At 35.1% G+C, this 18331-nt stretch overlaps 2 protein-coding genes and 1 long non-coding RNA gene across 5 annotated transcripts; all 3 read right to left on the reverse strand.

Moving 5' to 3' along the window:
* Positions 1-1404: 1404 nt before the first annotated feature.
* On the reverse strand, positions 1405-12051 carry LOC124447448 (excitatory amino acid transporter-like). Of its 2 annotated transcripts, XM_046998369.1 has the most exons (7): positions 10608-12050; positions 6324-6366; positions 5814-6160; positions 4977-5210; positions 4350-4544; positions 3420-3554; positions 1405-1771 (listed from the first exon to the last, which is right to left on the reverse strand). In XM_046998369.1, the coding sequence occupies exons 1-7, from the start codon at positions 11057-11059 to the stop codon at positions 1630-1632; spliced, it is 1548 nt and encodes a 515-aa protein (XP_046854325.1). In that variant the 5' UTR covers positions 11060-12050; the 3' UTR covers positions 1405-1629. The 2 variants fall into 2 exon arrangements, with proteins under 2 accessions (XP_046854325.1, XP_046854326.1); XM_046998370.1 differs by lacking the exon at positions 4350-4544 and having other exon boundaries at positions 10608-12051.
* On the reverse strand, positions 9223-10082 carry LOC124447451. The gene is made up of 2 exons (XR_006948728.1): positions 9815-10082; positions 9223-9283 (listed from the first exon to the last, which is right to left on the reverse strand). It is a non-coding gene; the product is annotated as an uncharacterized LOC124447451 (long non-coding RNA).
* Positions 12052-13075: 1024 nt separating the features above from the next.
* Positions 13076-18126, reverse strand: LOC124447449 (tetracycline resistance protein, class H-like). 2 transcript variants are annotated; one of them, XM_046998372.1, is made up of 3 exons: positions 17536-18126; positions 13467-14782; positions 13076-13271 (listed from the first exon to the last, which is right to left on the reverse strand). In XM_046998372.1, the coding sequence occupies exon 2, from the start codon at positions 14759-14761 to the stop codon at positions 13475-13477; it is 1287 nt and encodes a 428-aa protein (XP_046854328.1). In that variant the 5' UTR covers positions 14762-14782; positions 17536-18126; the 3' UTR covers positions 13076-13271; positions 13467-13474. The 2 variants fall into 2 exon arrangements, with proteins under 2 accessions (XP_046854328.1, XP_046854327.1); XM_046998371.1 differs by lacking the exon at positions 13076-13271 and having other exon boundaries at positions 13330-14782.
* Between the last annotated feature and the right edge of the window lie 205 nt (positions 18127-18331).

Genomic DNA, 18331 nt, shown 5'->3' on the forward strand with positions numbered 1-18331 from the left:
CTATATAACTATAGGTTTGATGGGAATTTTTAAGCTACGGCGAATTTTAAAACTTAAGGACACCTGAGTTGATCAAATCAGTGACAATAATGTTTTCAAACTCAGTGAGAATTATATTAGCTAAGACGGGACCGAGAGAAGACCCCATGGAAACCCCGTCAAGTTGTCCATAAAAAATACCGTTGCAAGAAAATATAGTTTTGGTGCATGAATCAATAATAAGTTTTTTGAGTGTTGATTTTCGGAGTGTGGTATTAATAATATTTTGTTTGTAAATGCGATCTAGTACAATGTTGATGGTTTTACGCAAAGGCACGTTGGTGAAAAGGGATTCAACATCAAAAGAGACAAACTTATAACCTTGGGAAAATAGATCTTTTGGTATATATTCAATAGCATCAGTAGCATCGAAAGAGTCTTGTAATGAAAATTTATTTAGGATGAGTGGATTCAAAGGTTTGCAATGAATTTGCCTACGTTGTAGTGAAAATGCTCTTAAAAACACACTTTTCTTCTTTGCAAATTGCTCAATTTTTACGAAACTTGGTAGGATTGTGTATTTACCATGGAACTATAATATTTTGGTGGATTAACGTTTAGGTATGCCTGAAACTTTCTAAAACGCAGAAAAAGCAACAAAAAATCGCGCGGACTTTTGGTAATTTTTGTCTTTGCTTTAACATTATTCAGCAGTACTATAAGTTTTGGCCGATTCTTTTAGACATTCTGCCAGTTTGACTAATATTATTTAAATATAATAGTATCTTGAAAAGTAAACGCAAGGTGTACTTTTGAAATTTTATGAATATAAAAATGCCATATTTTTTACAAAAGGGACTGGAGCTACCTGCAAGCTGGCATCATGCTGGCTTCAAAGATGGCGGCGAAGTAATCATTCCAGTTGATATTATAGTTCACTGATTTGACCAATTTGACAACGGTACCCAGACCTCTTCCTACCTCCAGTTCATTGTACAGCTCAATGGCCTCCAAAAACATGGCAAAACTGGAGGTACTTTTGGAACAAAAATGGCAGCTAGATACCCATGTGACCATATTTACAGAAACACCTTGATCATAATGCGAAATGCAGAGAGCAACTCTTACAAATACAGGGTTCTGGCAGCTAGATACTAGAGATTACAACAAGACTTTAAGAATACATGCCTGAAAGTATTTTTCGAAGAAACAAACGAATATCTTTGAGACAGCAGCAGGAATACCCCATTAAAACGCGACAGCGATTTGTCCATTTTATCTGACTAGGATTCATGCAAAAAAGTTTTTCAGTTTTTCTCAACAAATGGCCTGCAAAATTTAAACAAAGGAGTATTAGCGGAAACAATTACAGAAAAAAATGCAATGAAAGGCAAACAACTTCTCTATATGTCACACAAAGACGTATTCAAAACAAAGAGGAATTTACTCTGCCATCATTGAATAAATTGCCAACAGAATTGCTCACTTTAAAAATTTCCACTTATGTTGATAAGAGGTTCAATATACATAAACCAAATAAAAGACAAATAGGCACACGTCACTCGTAAATGTGTAACATTACATGACAAGAAAATGGGCACTTTCTTCATTCATAATCGACAAAACAGTGATTGTTAATTTTTTATGTTATCACAATATCGCTTCCGTAGCACTGGGATTTGTGTAGGCAACATTGGCAGAATTGTCGAGGAAGTCAGCGTGTGAGAACTTTTCAATAACCGCACAACCAACTGCGTCTCCTGTAACGTTACAAGCGGTCCGAAATCTATCCCTACAAGACAAACACAGAACAACATTTAACATTCCACCACGCAGGCCTTTTAAAGAACACTCTTAATTCCGAACTCATATCCAAAGGCAAATAAAAATTAATTTATAAAACCCTTAGTATTATAATGTATAAAAACCGGTTTGTGGAACATCTATGTCTGGCTAAAGCTACTGTACGATTCCGATAGTGCCTCAGTAATGTCGGAAGTTAGAAAAGAAGTTTTGCATTCTGATGCGTTTTTACGACAATTGAACACAAGATTGCTAATGCAAGATAGATTTGCTGATGCGCAAATCAAGGTATATTTTAAAACTATATTCATATATATTTATACTATTAATTTCATTAATTATCAATTTAATTAATTAATTTAATTCGATACTACTTAGTTAAATGATATAAATATAGCTGCAAATACATATTATCATGATTCCTTGGAGCTACTGAAGATGGCAAAAGCATGCCAAAACATGTTTATTTTAAAGAAAATTGCCGTTCCCTTGAAATGTTTTATATAGCTATATAGTGCTTTTTCAGAAACTATGATGTATTTGCGCATGGACATTATTTACTTTCGGAATCTGATATTGACGTAAATGTTGCACTTTACTTTTTTCAAAATTACTTCTGATAAATGAAATTTGATTTTTTTGTGCGTTTTCCCTATATTTTTCATCTCTAAAACACAAGTAAAGTTAGCCAGACTTTTGCATAAGTTTGACTAAAAAAGGCCCTGAAATACGGAGGGAGCATTTTGCCTCCACATGAAAAATATCCCACCCCCTTTTTGATGTTTTTCGTGATTGGTATTTCAAATATTTTACTACAGATAAAAAGTAGGCATACTAATTTCATAACACATGGCTCGCGCTTCACAGGTCTTTTTGATGTTAATGGCCTGCTAATTTCATAACACATGGTCGGCATGCCGGCACAAGTCGGCATGCTAATTTCATAACACATGGCTCTGCCACATGGCTCGCGCTTCACAGGTCTTTTTGATGTTAATGGCCTCCCAATATAAAATCTTTAAAATATCCCTGGGCGCAAATCTAGTTCTGGCAAATCTATTTCTGTTTTATGGTTAATGCTTTTTGATTAAGTGAATAAGTTTTTATCAAGAGGGACGTTCTGCTCTTAACACGTATAGGACTACTTCAGACAAGGTTCTAGAAACTAAATAGTTTTTTTACATAATTTTCACTTGAACTTAATCTATGTTAGCCGGAAGATTTCCTGTTTTAATGGAAACAAAAGTCTTATAATGAAAATCTTATCTAAAACGTTTTTTATCGTAAAAATAAGTCAAGAATATAATTCAAAACGATTAATTTGCTTGTGTCAAATGACTACCATGCGCGCATGTTCACGAATATATAGGACCATTGGAGAACAACCATGTAGTATACGCTCATCGTGAAAGAGACTTTCAAATTTTAGGGTTTTAAGATGTACAGCTAAAAACAAAGCCCGGATAATAATATGCCATTTTCAAGCCATTTTCAGGCGAAATAATCGATGGCTATACTTTTGACACGATAATGAAAATGCATCTTTGAATTACTATTAAATTTCCAGTAGCTATAAATTGTAAGATCATCAGCTTAGATCAATTTTTTTAACCACAAGAGAATATATGCATACTTACAAAAACCAGTCAATTGAGTACAGTAATCCCACATCAGTAGTAGGTAAGCCAGCAGCTTCTAGTACCATGATCAATGTAACCAATCCAGCAGATGGAATTGCAGCAGCTCCAATTGATGCAGCAGCAGATGTTAAGCTACAAGAAGAAAGATTTCAAGCTATTGCATGGCGTGATAAAATGCACAAAGCAACAGTCAGTTATAGAAGCACAGTAATTATAGCAAAGAAATGGATGAATTCACTTTTTAAAAGCATGCTATAACGAGAAATCGTGTACTCATTTGTGATATTGCATGATAGACTATGACCCCGTTCACCCGATACCGGTAGATTTTGAAAACGATGCAAAACTCTTACGGTTTGGGGGGTTGTTCACACGACGCCGGTATGAAAAAATATGAAACCGTAACGTTAACCGTAATAGTCTGAAAACGGTATGCCTATCCGTAGCAGTTTGAAAACGGTACAAAACTATACCGTTTCCGTTACGTTTAAACAGTTTCATTACGGTTTGGCGAAACTTTTGTCCCTGCTAAAAGTAACGCGATAAAATATTCGAACATAGTCGTGACGGCGATAAATATGGTCAGAAAAAATATTTGGACTCCAAATAAATATAACTCAAATAAGCTGAAAGCCGCATTAATCCGAAATAGTGTGACTACAGCACTCCCTCAAATCCTCACAAATATAAACAACCCAACATCAAATCGAGATGGGGTGGGGGAAAACGAAGAAAGACAGGCAGACTTTTCATTTCAACACCATATACCATATCCTATGTATATGATAAAAAAGAAATGCATAAAATTTATTCGGAGAAACAAATGCTTTTTCAAGAAAAAGATCAGGTTAATTTCTATATGTTCTCCACGGCGTAGACACATGTGTGTGTTATCACAAAAAGTAAAATACGTATACATATACTCACACTGTAATCAAGACCTTCCCGATGCCAAAACTGTAGCCGTTCAGTTGTGCGATGTAAATGCAAGCTACTGCCTCGTACAAAGCTGTGCCGTCCATATTCACTGTTGCTCCAATTGGTAAAACAAAATGAGCAACTCTTGTGTCAACTTTGTTTAGTTCTTTCACACACTTCAAAGTTACAGGCAGAGTCGCAGCGCTGAAGTGAATAGACAGAAAGCACAGAATTTTTTAGGTCTTAATCTGAAAACCACGACTTGCAACATAAAAAGCATCATACTAACCTGTTTGTAGTCTATTTGCAGGTTAATGCAATGCTCCTATGGTACAAGTCGTGGTTTTCCGACAATTTCTCGGATTTCTCCACGCAGAAAAAGTTGACAAGTCTTATTGAAATAGCCTATTATACATAATAGCTTAAAGTTGCCATCACTTACAAATAAGTATTTCGGAAAAAAGCGGCCATAGCAAAATTCATGCAACAGCAATCTCACTGAGACTAAGTACCTGTGCACGGATAGTCCTAATATGGTTTAACCAGCAAGTTCAGTTTAAGCATAGATGGTTGTAGCTCAAATCGCATAAACAGTTTCAGGCAAAGCACCTATTGTAACTGACAACAACACTCTACCTCGAGCTTGTTCCAAACGCCGTGTAAGCAGCTGCTTGCATATTGAACAGGTATCGAAAAGGGTTCTTTCGAATGAAAATAAAATATATCGCAGGGTAAACGATCAAAGCCTGGATAGCGATGCCAGTGATGGTCGTCACGATCAAGTATGCAAGCGATTCGAAGGTCTTCCCAATGTCCTCCATATCAACAAGCTTGCCAGCAATCAGACTGCATATGCCAAAAGGAGATGTCCTGAAACCGAGCACAAACAAAATTTTAGTGTGCTAGCGTGCATGTATGCACTAGAGCACATGGCTTATGAGTTACATTAAAGAAGTGGCTGTGTGATTACTATTAGTACGAAGTTTCGTTTAACTGACATAATGAAAGGACAAAACATTCGAGAAATCAATGCATGTCTTTTTTATCATTTACTGTTTTTTATCCATTTAACTAATACTGCCACAAAAACCAGTTTTTGTTGTAACACAGGTCGATTTTGTGAATGGTTTAGTCGTGGAGTATCCTTAAATCGAAGCATATGTGATCATCCAAGTTAGTGCAGTCCTGACATTGACTGTTGGTGTTAGAATGACTCCCCATAAGGATGCCGAAATGTCAGTAAACTCTTAGACCAACGGTGTTTATTAGTGGACAAACCTAGACAAAAATCATGATTGCACGGTTCGTGAACTGTAAAGCTTAGAATAAAGCATGCAGGCGCAATCATTGACGTTGTAAAACTTTTTTCATCTTCTTTTACTTATATTCCAAGCGAACTACATCATTTCGTTATATGGAACACACACACATATAGCTATATATACCATATACACCATACAAAATGAAGCTCACCACATAACGGCGTTAATCAACATCATAACAATCTTTAGGCAGACATCAAGTAATTCTTTGACTGGACGACCTTCAGGTCCGAGATTACTCAATGCAATACCAAATGCAATGGAGCACGTGATCATTCCCAAAACGTTCATTCTATCTGTCTTCTCGATCTTCGCCCAAACTTTTTTGGAATTTTTCTTAATTATACGAACGCTGGTGGACGTTTCATTAACACTCCAAGGATCATAGAGGTTATTTTCCAAAAACTTTGAAAGGTTGCCTGGGCTACCTCGGATATCACGAACTGGAATCGTGGTGTTATAAAGAGAGTTGACGTGATCTTTGTAGGTAGTTTCCGACTATAAGTTAAAACGTCGCTGTTACCATGACCATAATGCAACAAAAGTAAAATCGAGAACAAAATCCCATTTCTCTTTACTTAACATAGAACAATTGTTGCATTTTTTGCTGTTTATTTGAGTCAAGTAAGCAAGACTAATCTAAATGACAAAAGCTATTTACCGTACGAAATGTGGTTTCCACCAAATTGTCAGGGAAGAGATTCCTACACGAAGGAAAAAACAACATATCACTGGTATGGAGATGCTTCATTTCATCGCGGATCATGCTTCTCAACACATTCTCCTTAGGATAGAAAATCAGGTCAATTATGGTGGATGGTTCAAAGAAAAAATGCAAAAGCGAGAGCAGCTGTATTTTCTGTCATAAAACATTCTAGCATGCACAAAGTTCTATGAAAGTAAATGGTGACTTCTTACAACATTAAATTGTTTATGTCATTTTATTTAATAAATTATTCTTTTAATTGGCAACGATAAACTTGTTGGAATACACTCTCGAGAATATCTTGAGAGCATGCCACCACATTAAAAAAACATCCAAGAAATGTTTTTTTTTATTTGTCACTGCACCGAGGATATACAAGTTAGTGTTGAAAGTGCTTATTATTTGAAATTGTACGTTGCAGCTTTCTCATTCCATTTGCAAAGAACACATGAAGGGACTTCAATATTAGAATTGCATGCGTTAAATCACTTCTTTACAGAGATATTTAACTTTTCTCAATTTTTAATACGCAAACATTTCCCACCCTTTTGATTACACATCTTACAAAGGCAGTTTAAACATTCATTTCCAATTCCCTCAAATTCATTAAGGTATCACTCAATGAATCCAGCACTATATCTTAAAACTATAACTGCCCGTGTACTGGCTGCCATGACTTTATTCTTTCCCCTCAATTTAGTCTAGTATGTATTTCATTCAGTGTGTATGTTTATTTATTATCAAATCCTATACGTTTTATTCTCCTCTGATCTGTTTCTAGTATACCTAAATACATATATGCTCTCTATCCTCAATCTCCTCCAGCACTTGACTGGATAACACATTTCTGACAACACATTTTTTTAACCGTGTAGCTAATTATCTTCTCACGTTTCATCACCAGCACCCCACACTTTTCCCACAATATTCCATCTCTGTATCTTAGCTCACAGTATGTACGTACTGTCCGAGATCATGTTTTTAAACGGATTTCGATAAAAGTTCATCCATAAACAAGAGATCATTAAATTTCTAAAGTCTCTTTCTCTCGATCCACTTTCATACTCTTCTCAACACAAACGAAAGTAAAAGCATAATCAAAACAAACAGCAAAGGCGAAAGACTGTCCCGTAGGAATGTGCCTCTATTGGAATGAACAACTTCATAAGTCTGTCTACATGACATCAGCTCATTCATCCATTTCTTCATTGTTCAATATGTACTGTGTTACTGGAATTACTTTATCATTTATGGCAGCGATAAGGATTGCATCATTCAGTCAGGGGTTCAACTAGAACGTGAACTGGGGGTGGGTTGGGTGATGAATGTTCATATATTCAGTTGCGCCCGCGACTGATTTCTTTTTAAAGTGCAATGGCCAATTGGCCGTACCGGTTCAGTCTGTACAGAAACACTTCAGCCCGATTACCCGTAAAGACCTCAAGTCCTCAAGCTAGGTTAATCAAACTCGCCTAATTATACGCTTACAATCTATTCGATTCTATTTCCATACCATATTCAAAACTGATAAATGTACAGCTTTCACACCATTTCGTCACGCTCAGTCGATCAACATCTCCTACTATCCTTATCGACGAAGAGTGTATGCTGTAAAAAGTTTTCTAGTTTTTCGATCTAACCTTTCAAGTTATTCTCTTATCAATTTGATTATATCCATATCGCATACGATAACGACATTTATTGCTGTTATGCAGCTTGCTCCATTAAACTTAGTTGATACTATCAACATCATCTTGCGTTACATCACTGTTGGTTTTAGAACACGTTATCTTTCTACTTCCATTTCGAGCTCATGCAAGCGTGAATTTTAACTGGACATCCGAGTCAGAACATATAACACTAATTAATTGTTCAAGTTCAATAATCATCACAATTGTTGGGTCAAGTGACATGATAACATCTTGATTTAATTTGGTAATTTTGTGTAGTCTTAAAACCATTATCGTACGCGTATTAAAATTTATCCGCAACCAAACGGTGAAATAAAAATCATATGCCAATAATTTCCGAGCACCTGATTGGGCATATCATTGTTCTTCACTAGTGAAAAACGTATCTGCATTCTGATTGGATATAACATTTTTTCACTAGTAACAAAATGCATATCAAGTTTTATCACGAATGGTGAACAGCATTAAAATTAAAGAAAACAAAAACAATATTTTTTGATTTCATTTATCAATAGCTTTGCAATTTGCCAAGACAATATCCGTAAGCTAATTCAATATAAATGAAAGAAAAATAACACAAACAGCAGGACATTGGATTTCTTCAGTAATTTTCATCGTCGAAACATGACTTTTGAAGCATGAACAATATTCCCGTCAAGCAACTTAATAAATATCTAAGCAAGTGTATTACGCTACCTTCTGAAAGAAAAAAAAAGTAAACAACGAACCTAGTTCCTTTGTAAGAGAGGAATTGCCTTTCATAATGTCCAGACATAAACGGCGGAGAAACTAGTTATTCTCGATAAACAATTTAATTGTGTTATTGTATTTTTTCATACAAATTAGGTGGTTGTTTTAAAGTGTTTAAAATTGTGCCATCTCTTTGACGAAAATTTCACTATAATCTAAATTTCAATACTCGTATGATAAAAAGATTACTTCATGGTTGGTTCGTTTGTACGATTTTTATTATGCACTTGTTGAGAAAGATTGAAAACCAACGAGTGAGACTCGTGCATAAAAATCGTACGCACTCACCAACCATGTCATAAACTCACCTACTGTCATGTAGTAGTTTGATAGATTAAGTAGCATTTACGTCTGTTCGAACCTCATTCCAATTGGCCTTTGTCAAAAATTTTTTGTCTTGATATCCGTTTTTCTTTTATTTGTGAATTGGCAAATGAGCTATGTAAAAGAAGCCATGTTGATTCCAACCATTTCCTTTGGTTAAGAGAATTTAAATAATCAAACTGAACGAGCAGCAATCATATTTTCTGTTATTGTGGTTATACCAGTGATGAAATATTAGCATGACCCTCTTAAATTGACTTTTTTTATACAGATTGGAATATGCGTTTGTTAAAAGCAATTTCTGTTTGATTTTTGTCCTAACTTTATACATTTTCACAAAACGAAAGCACTGTTTACCTGCATTTTTGCCTGCATGCCTGCATATTCTACTGAGCTACTGAAAAGATGTGGCATATATTTTAAGTGTTATCTCGATTCTTATTGCAGTTTCATTTATTTTCAATTGAATCGTTTTCATTTTTGCCTATTGTGTGTACACAATTGCCTGTCGATATGGTGCTTTCTGTTTCTCGAGCTGTTGTTTTTTGTCAAAGAAAAACAATATCACTAATTTTATTCCATAAAATCTAATGAACGTACTGAGTCTGGCAAAAACCAAAACAAAATGACGGACAAACAAAATATTTCATTAAATATGAAATTGATGATTCAGCCACGTACATCAGGTATTTTTATTACTTGCTCGAAAGCTTTTTTCTTTCAAATTCACCAAGAATATGAAAAGCTTCGTCGTTCAATTGTTCAGCTGCGTATTGTATGATCGTAATGCCAATACGAAAGGGACACTAAACAACACGGTTTTCTACGCTTACACAGTCTTGAGTAATGAATGCTTAAAAATGTACTTATTACTGAACAATTTAAAAAGAAATAAAGCAATAAAGTTGAGTTAGCTGTTCTCGTACTCGTAGTAATCATCTTAACAAAAATTTACTAGACTACAAGTACAACTTGTTTATCGAACCCAGATCCCTCACGGTCTAAACGTAGCGGTAGTCGTACTCAAATCTGAAACTCCAATATAAACTGTTGTCAGCTTTATTACATTGTGAAGTTTAATAAGTATCGGCTTCCGCATTTTATTCTAACGCCCTTTAGCTATATCATGATTATTTTATGATGCGTGACAATGACTACCTCATAATGACAGAATGCATTTCTTTGGGAGGTTATTTAACAAATTTGATCACCATTTTTAATTTTCTCGATAGTTTTTGCATTAGTTTATATATCATGTAAAATAAATAATATACTTGCGGCTCGTATGCATGCTTTGAAGCGACAAAAGCAATGCTGGCTACGTTGAAAATGACGTTACAGCTCTAAGTGCTTTCCGAAGTTCATGGAAATACAGTTAATAATTGTAATTATCCCAATGGTAGCTTATGTCAAATTAAAAGTCGCTTAAAAAACAATTTAATATAAAGGCACAACATTTATAAAGCATCCAAACCTTATCAGATCCAATATGGAGTCCATCGCATTGACATGTCTTGGTTGCGATTTCTCATGCTGCACTGCGGTATCTCCTGGGCGAATACTCAACACCAGTATTACACCAATAATAGCGGCGATAAATGTCGTTCCTAAATAATAAATCACCGTGCGTCGACCAAGTTTTCCTGTAGTTGCGGTGTCCAGCGAAGCGACAGCAAGCACAATACTGGTGATGATCAATGGGATTATAAGAAGCTTCAGGAGTCGAACAAATATTTCGCCTACAAACCCGACCAAGATGACAATCTTTTTCCTTTCTTCGAAATCATAACGAGAACTTTGAACATGGCTATTCAATGGAAGGCCAATGATGAAACCACACACAACCCCAACAATGATTAGAATCAGAAGCAAATTATTAACGACAATATTTCGGAGCTTAGTTACTAGGCGAACAGAGGAATCCATTAAAACCTTTTGAGATTTGGGCGAGAAACAAGAGATGCTAATAGGAGTAAGCGACACGAACGTACTGTATACGTGGCCATATGAAGTATTGAAGCGTTCCACATGCGAGTTTCACGTGACTGTTTTTCACCTTAGTAGTAGTGCTACTATGATTTATTAGTGAGCTAGAGATCTTAATTTACATTTACTATAAAAAGAGAGTGTTGTTGCCTGATGCGTCTCTCAACAAAATATCTTATGTAGTACACAACATTAATGTAACCTAGCGCATTTTTTTCGCACTGGCGATGGCACAAAATTGCCGAAACATGTCTGAAATAAATAAAAGTTTGTATTTTACATTAAGTTAGCATTTGTGATGAATGATATTTTGATTTAGGTGTGTTACTACACAACGTAGTAACTCTTAGTAGCCTGCTACAAAGTTGCTTGTACTTGTTTATTCAAACGGATTTCGTTCATGCAAAACGTAGAGAGCACTGGGCACCATTTATCACTATATCTGGCAGTTTGAGCGCACAACCTTTCGACCCTTTGATATGTACTGTGGACATTTTCATAATATCATGCACTTTCCACATGAAGACAGCAAATAAATTGCATGAACGTGATGTTTGGCAAGGCATTAGCAAAGCATGACCATTTACAAAATACATTTACATAAAGGGTGTGATTGTGTGGGAAAATGTTATCTTTATAAATAGTATAGCACCTTTGCAGTTTTCAAAGTTTCAAAAACGTAGTGGTGCAACATTTTATTTTGTATGAACACAGAACAAATATACTTGATTTATAGACATTGTATAAAACAAAATGTTCTCGATTCTCTCATCCAATTTCATATTACAATTTAAATTAAAATAAACCAGCGTGATCTCATCGAAATTACATTGATAGCATTACTAGCACTTAAAAAGTTAACCATGTGTTAATTCAAATACAATCAAGTGGCTAAACAATTTACTATTAAATAAATGTTGAAAATAAGATAAATTTCCTCTTTAATTTCTCATTAAACAACAACAGCGCAAGAGAGGGAAAGACGGAGAAGCCGTTTGATGTGCGAAAAAGGTCATATCAATTAAGGTATGCCAAGTATGCCAACGCATGCATGTTCATCATCGAAGAAAAAAAATTATACCCAAAATATTGGATATTATATATAAGCGATGAAAAATTAACACGACAGTTATGATTCGAACAACATGACCCTTAAACGTCACAATTAAACCAGTTCAAATACAAGGTGCTAATCAAATCATCACTAAGCAGCTTACTCCAAGTTCCACCAGCATTCAAATACGTATTCATTTTTGGACACAGGTTTCATTTAAACGCGCTTTCGGCTTTTTCAACCTCCGGTAACATACTCTGAGTTACAAGTTTGTAAATGTAGATCGTCCAGGTTGGTATAGTCCTGAGAAGGTCTGTTTTTGTTGTTGTTGACTGACGTTGTAACATGTAACGATACTCCCGGGTTCAAACCATTTACTTTATACTCTGAGCTAATTAAAATAGTGTATATACAAAAAAAGCGATATAAATTTTATTGTGCAGCGATGTTTCGATGCTTCATGCAACATTTTCAAGCAATGCTTTATACATAATGATTTTAAATTATTTAAATCAATTACGGAAAGCACATGATTGGCTATTTGCAAATGTTATCTTGCAAACAGCTGCTTTTTTAAAATCATTACTATTTGTAAACAATACTTGCTAACGATGAATGCATCGAAGCGTCGTAAAATAAAATTTATGTTGCTTTATTCGTTTCTAAATTGTTTTCTATAACCTTTTTGATAAATGATTAAAATAGTTACGCTATTCAATAAACGTGTTTATATGCTCATAATCAAGTTGATCTAGGCGTTAAGTTGCGCTTCATCCGGCCTTTAGGGGCTGATTACATGAGCCCGGTAGCAGGGATTCAGCCAAGCGTTAAATGATTTTGGTAAATGGAAACGATTCAATACTTATCATCCGATAAATCTTCTCAAGCAATTTCATGATATTCTGATTTAATAACTTCTCAAAACATTTAAAATTAAAACTACCAATTAGCCATAATTTGAGAATTACAACCGGAGTGACGTGTAATGATTCGCAAACAGTTGTAATTTTAAACCTTGAAGTTTTGGCTCCTTTCAATCCCTTGAAATCATCGGGCTAGCTTGATATCCGGGCCAGATCGCCTCCATATAATCAGGGCCTTAGTCAAAATAAAGTATATTAAGATATCCCTTTTTTAAATTAGAAAAGTACCTTCATAACAGTGCAATAACAGTCCTCAATTTTCAAAATTTTACAAAACAAATTGCTTTTGAAGTGTGATTAGCTATATATAAACATTAGTTGTATTGAAGAATAAACTAAAAAATTATTGAACATTGATTAACCAATCTACCTCTGACTTCAACCAATATATCTTCTCATCGACTTTCCCATCACAGTTTTCGAGCGTAAATTTTTATATTCAAACGCAAACCAAATCGCTCCAGCTATCCACGTTAGAAACAATAGCCCACAATATAATAGAATAAGGTTTTTGTGAAACATAAATGGGGCAGTGATACGACCTGCCACGAATCCAAAATGACTGGCCGAAAACAACAAGCCTTGGTAAAATGAGGTTTCTTTTGGGTTTGTTATCTTAGATAAGAGAGTGCTTCCAAGAGCAAAAGCGAAGTATGGCGCACCTAAGCAAATGTAAGGAATAAGAATGTAACCGCCTGATGTGTTCATTCCAGAGTCCCAGTGAAAACCGATGAAAGCAAGCAAACACATAGGAGCGAGTTGAGTAAGTACAGAGAAAGCCATAAGAAATCTTGCATCAAAGTATTTTGAAGCAATATAACACGATAGTATCAGGACGATCCAAAAAATGGCACTGACAAGAAAAAGCATCTGTAGATGTATCATTCTTAAGTGAAAATTTTCTTGCGCGAGCAGTGGAACGAAAAATGTAACCGTTACAGAGTAGAATACGGCAGAAAACACGAGATAGTAGAGCATTAACACAGTAGACAGAGAGCCAAAATTTTTCTTACTAATTTTTGTCAGCTCCCATTCGCCTTGATCTGCTTCATAGTTAAGTACTTTTTGTGTGCCAAACTCTAGCGGCAGACATAGAGAAGCAAACAGGAAAATGGAAAAAAGAAAAGCATTTGCAATACCAGGTGCATTTCCAGCATTAATTTTCCAGCCTAAAACATTGGCATTAAAGTTTAAAAACGCACTAACCGCTGGTGCAAACAACGAGCCGACAGTATATAGCCCATCGAGGATTAAGAATACCTTAGCTCTGTATAGTTCGCTTGTATATTCAACCACCTTTCCATTTAATACTCCTGCAGATCCTTCAGCGATCCCGCTAAATAATCGACCGAACAAAGGGCAATAGACTGAAATGGGAACAGCGTACAAAACATTTGATGCGACCTTGAGAGCAAAACATGCGATGATAATCGTTCGATGGTTTCCGTATTTGTCTGCGATTTTCCCAAGGATCGGAAGCGAGATAACAGCAGCAACTGGAAATGCAGATAGGACAATACCGAGAAATACCTTGTCCTCTCCCAAGGATTTAATGTAAAACCAAGCTGACGGTGCAATGAAGGATTCTTCTGAGCCTTCCATGAAAAAGCGGAAGGCAGCAAGAAAAAATATCCATGGCTTTAAGTAGGTGAAATAAAGCTTCATGCCAACGAATTTAATGAACTCCTATTAAAAAGACAAACATGCTTTCGTGGAATTATGCATCGAACAGACAATATTGATTAACTATGTAGTAGTCAAATTCGTCATGCCACTGTTTTTTGTAATAGAGAAATGTTATCATCACTGACTTTATTCAATAAATTTATCGTGAGCTTGTAGAGTTTGGCAAAAAAACAAAGCACGGTCAATCAAAATATTTCATAAATATGAAATAAATTATTCAGCCTCATCTGGTTTTTTCACTACTTGCTCCAAACCTTTCTTCTCACAAATTCACTTAGAATATGACAAGGTGTTCTGCGCTTAAACACTCCTGAGTAACGAGTGCTTCGAAAATAGATTTATTATACAGCACATTTTAAGAACAAATAAAGGCTATGCATATTTAAGAACATTCCCATTTGTCTTTTTCTCACAAATCTATTGTTTTTGCAGTGAGTGAGCATTGGAAGGTTTCCATGGCATGACTGCGTGAGCAGCCAGGCTAAAATACTGTACTGGAATTCCTACTACAGCCAATCAATTATAAAAGTGTTATAAATGTTCCAATCCTTCAGATTTATTTTCTCCAACCCAACTTTTTAATTGAAGCTTGTTACGTAGTAGAAGAGGCAAATTAATGTTTTACAGATTGTTTGAGAGAAATTCACGGTTGTGAGTAACTACTGAACTAAATAAGCTGACAAATAATGATTGATAATAATTAATAATTGATAATAAATAATAATAATTGATATATAGCAAACAAATCAAATATGTACAAGCTCTGTGCATGTTTAAAAAATCTTTAGTAACAGATGTTCTTGACATAGCTTTCAAGTATTTGTAAAAAACAAGGTGATTTTAAATGTTTTAAAATAATGGAATGGCTGCCATTTTTGTCATCCTAAACATGAAGCCGGTATAATTAAGAAATAATATGGCTAAAATTACTATTTTACTGTTGCTAGATAATAATTATCATATTATGACAAAGATGGCACATGGATCAAGAAATATAAAAATAGGGATCAACAATCAGGAATGCCCCCTAGAACGATAATTGGGTGGCCAATATTCATATATGCATAGTATGCTGTATTAGTTTCTTTTGAAATCCATTGTTTTTTACTGATTATAAATGAATGTAATATGAATATTGCCCTCCCCCCAATTATCATACCTGTAAACAATGCCACAATTCACAGCTAGTATGCAATGTTGCATGTACGTTTACACAAACTGCCTCACATACACACATAAAATTTCTTAAATTTGACCAACTCTTCACATGAATTGTGACCAGGGATATACCAGGCGGAAAGCGTAGTTTAAATATAATTATCAAAGCCCAGCAAAGTGCTTTTAAAAGAGCCATTTAATGCATAAAACGAAATATTTATCTAAAAGTGTAATGTTTCGTCTTGACTCTCAAGACATCATCAGACAATATTGAATTACAAGTATAGAGGGATATATATATAATAGCTATTCAGATGAAAGTCTATATATATATATATATATATAGATATATATATAATAGTCTTCACATGAAAGCAAAATGATGTTAACTAATGCCAACTTCTGTCATTTTTCTATCTTCCACGACTCTTTTCCATACCTTATTCTATAACTCATCAATTTTATTCCTCTGTTGTTTCTACAGCTCAAGAGGGGGAGGGAGAGCTGATATTTATATATGTGCATCAAATAATCCAGAAAAAACAATTGATTACAAAAAAGGCCCCATTGCTGCATGCTCTGACACTGTTCTCCCCAAATTTGTCACGCATATTCTCACACTCTATGATCTTGTAAGCAAACTGAAACAAAAACTTGACAGACTCCTTTCTCAGACATATCCACTCTTCATTCTGAAGAACACTTCTAACTTCATCATTAGCAACTAATCTTGGCAGGTTAAGGGTCTATAGATCGTCCTCATGCCCTCCAGTCTTAGTTCAACCTCATTTTTGTTATTTATCAACTCTCGGAAGTACTCGTACAATCTTCCTGTCAAACATATCTGGAATATATCATCTGGTAACATGATGAGGTCGTGTACTAATGAAGGTCACACTAACAATTACATTTGCTTTAAGACGACTTTACTTTCCCAAGCTCGAGGTTTTTGTTTACTCTTGTAGCATAGGTAACATTTTTATTATAAGCACATTGGTGGAACAATATGCAAGTCTGTTCACAGGGGTAGGTCTAGTATCCACATTTCCCTTTAAAAGCTATGCAGTTGGGTGTAAACTTTCAGAAAAATTACCTTAGAAATTGTACATGTATGTAAGGTTGATCACGCCGTAGTAATGTATTTTTGACCTTAATTACATCTGCACCATGATCTAAGTGCATTTGATGAGAACCTGCTTATCATTGCAGCCTTGCCACATGATCAATACCACTTATGTCTGAATAGCTGGTCTTATTATTATAGCCTTGCTATTACACAATGAATGGTTTTGTAAAGTCGAATTATACAGTGAATTAGTTTTGTTACACAATGAATAGTTTTGTAAATTTAAATCAGAATATCAGAGTATGTAGTATAAATTTGACTAACTAAAATCTAGATTAGCTCAAACATAATGGTTGATACAAGTGTCAGACTTGGATCAACACATTTGCCAGGGGTTGATCAACATCGACGCACAAGCAAAGAAAACCATCATTGAAACTATCATTGATATCCTACATTATAATATTATGTTTGGAAATTGTCCCATCTCCCTCGGCTCGTCGACTCGAACAATAAGAAAACTACTAACCTCGTTTAAATGCGTTGACAATCACTGAATGCTTATCCCAATCCAATCAATTGTATATTTTAGCTCATAATTCATAAAACAACACGAACCATTTTCTAAAGATGGTAAATTTGTTGGCAAATTACCGAGCGTAAATTCTACCACGAGGCATGTAAATACAGTAAAGGCCCGTTTACAAGATCCGATTTGTCGGACCGATTGTTTCGGTTCCGACTTTTGGTTGCTTGTTCAGACGGTCAGAAAATTTAGTTGATATATATATTCGTTTTCATGGTTTAGATATTTATAGTTGTGTGAACGGCCATTTGTGTTATCCAGGACATTCATCGATGTATATTTATCGTATTTTTTGATGTATATTTATCCTTTTTTCTCAAATCTATTTAATTTGGCTAGTCGGCTTCTTCTGATCTTGTCTGATGAAAATTGAGGAAGTCCTATTTCCATCCGATTTTTTAGATTGACGGATCCGATTGTCAATTTATATGTGTGGCTCACTTTATATGTGTTATCCGACAAAATTGGATCGTGTGAACGGGCCTTAAATTCTACCAGACGACTCTTGTTTTCCGCATTCCGGAAATAAATTGATTCATGAAATGAATTTATCGACAAATGAGTGGTGTCAAATGTAGATCAATCAATCCACCTTTCCGACGGCAGAAGATGCTCTTGGGGCAAAATCTTGGGGCATTTGTAAATCTTGTTTTAGAAATCAAGTACGACTGATTATAAAGGCAGAGGGTATAATAGTGAATAAAAACCATTTTCCGTCAAATCAAAGGAAAGCTTGGAT

This window comes from Xenia sp. Carnegie-2017, unplaced genomic scaffold (assembly GCF_021976095.1).
Source record: "Xenia sp. Carnegie-2017 unplaced genomic scaffold, XeniaSp_v1 HiC_scaffold_22, whole genome shotgun sequence".
In the NCBI taxonomy this organism is placed as follows: Eukaryota; Metazoa; Cnidaria; class Anthozoa; order Malacalcyonacea; family Xeniidae; genus Xenia; species Xenia sp. Carnegie-2017.

Coding starts and splice junctions, on each gene's coding strand:
- LOC124447448 (XM_046998369.1), bottom strand. CDS start 11,059: ATGGATTCCTCTGTTCGCCTAGTAACTAAGCTCCGAAATATTGTCGTT. Junction 6,161..6,323: donor TGGAAACCACATTTCGTACG/GTAAATAGCTTT, acceptor TTTAACTTATAG/TCGGAAACTACCTACAAAGA. Junction 3,555..4,349: donor GGGAAGGTCTTGATTACAGT/GTGAGTATATGT, acceptor TTCTTCTTGTAG/CTTAACATCTGCTGCTGCAT.
- LOC124447449 (XM_046998372.1), bottom strand. CDS start 14,761: ATGAAGCTTTATTTCACCTACTTAAAGCCATGGATATTTTTTCTTGCT.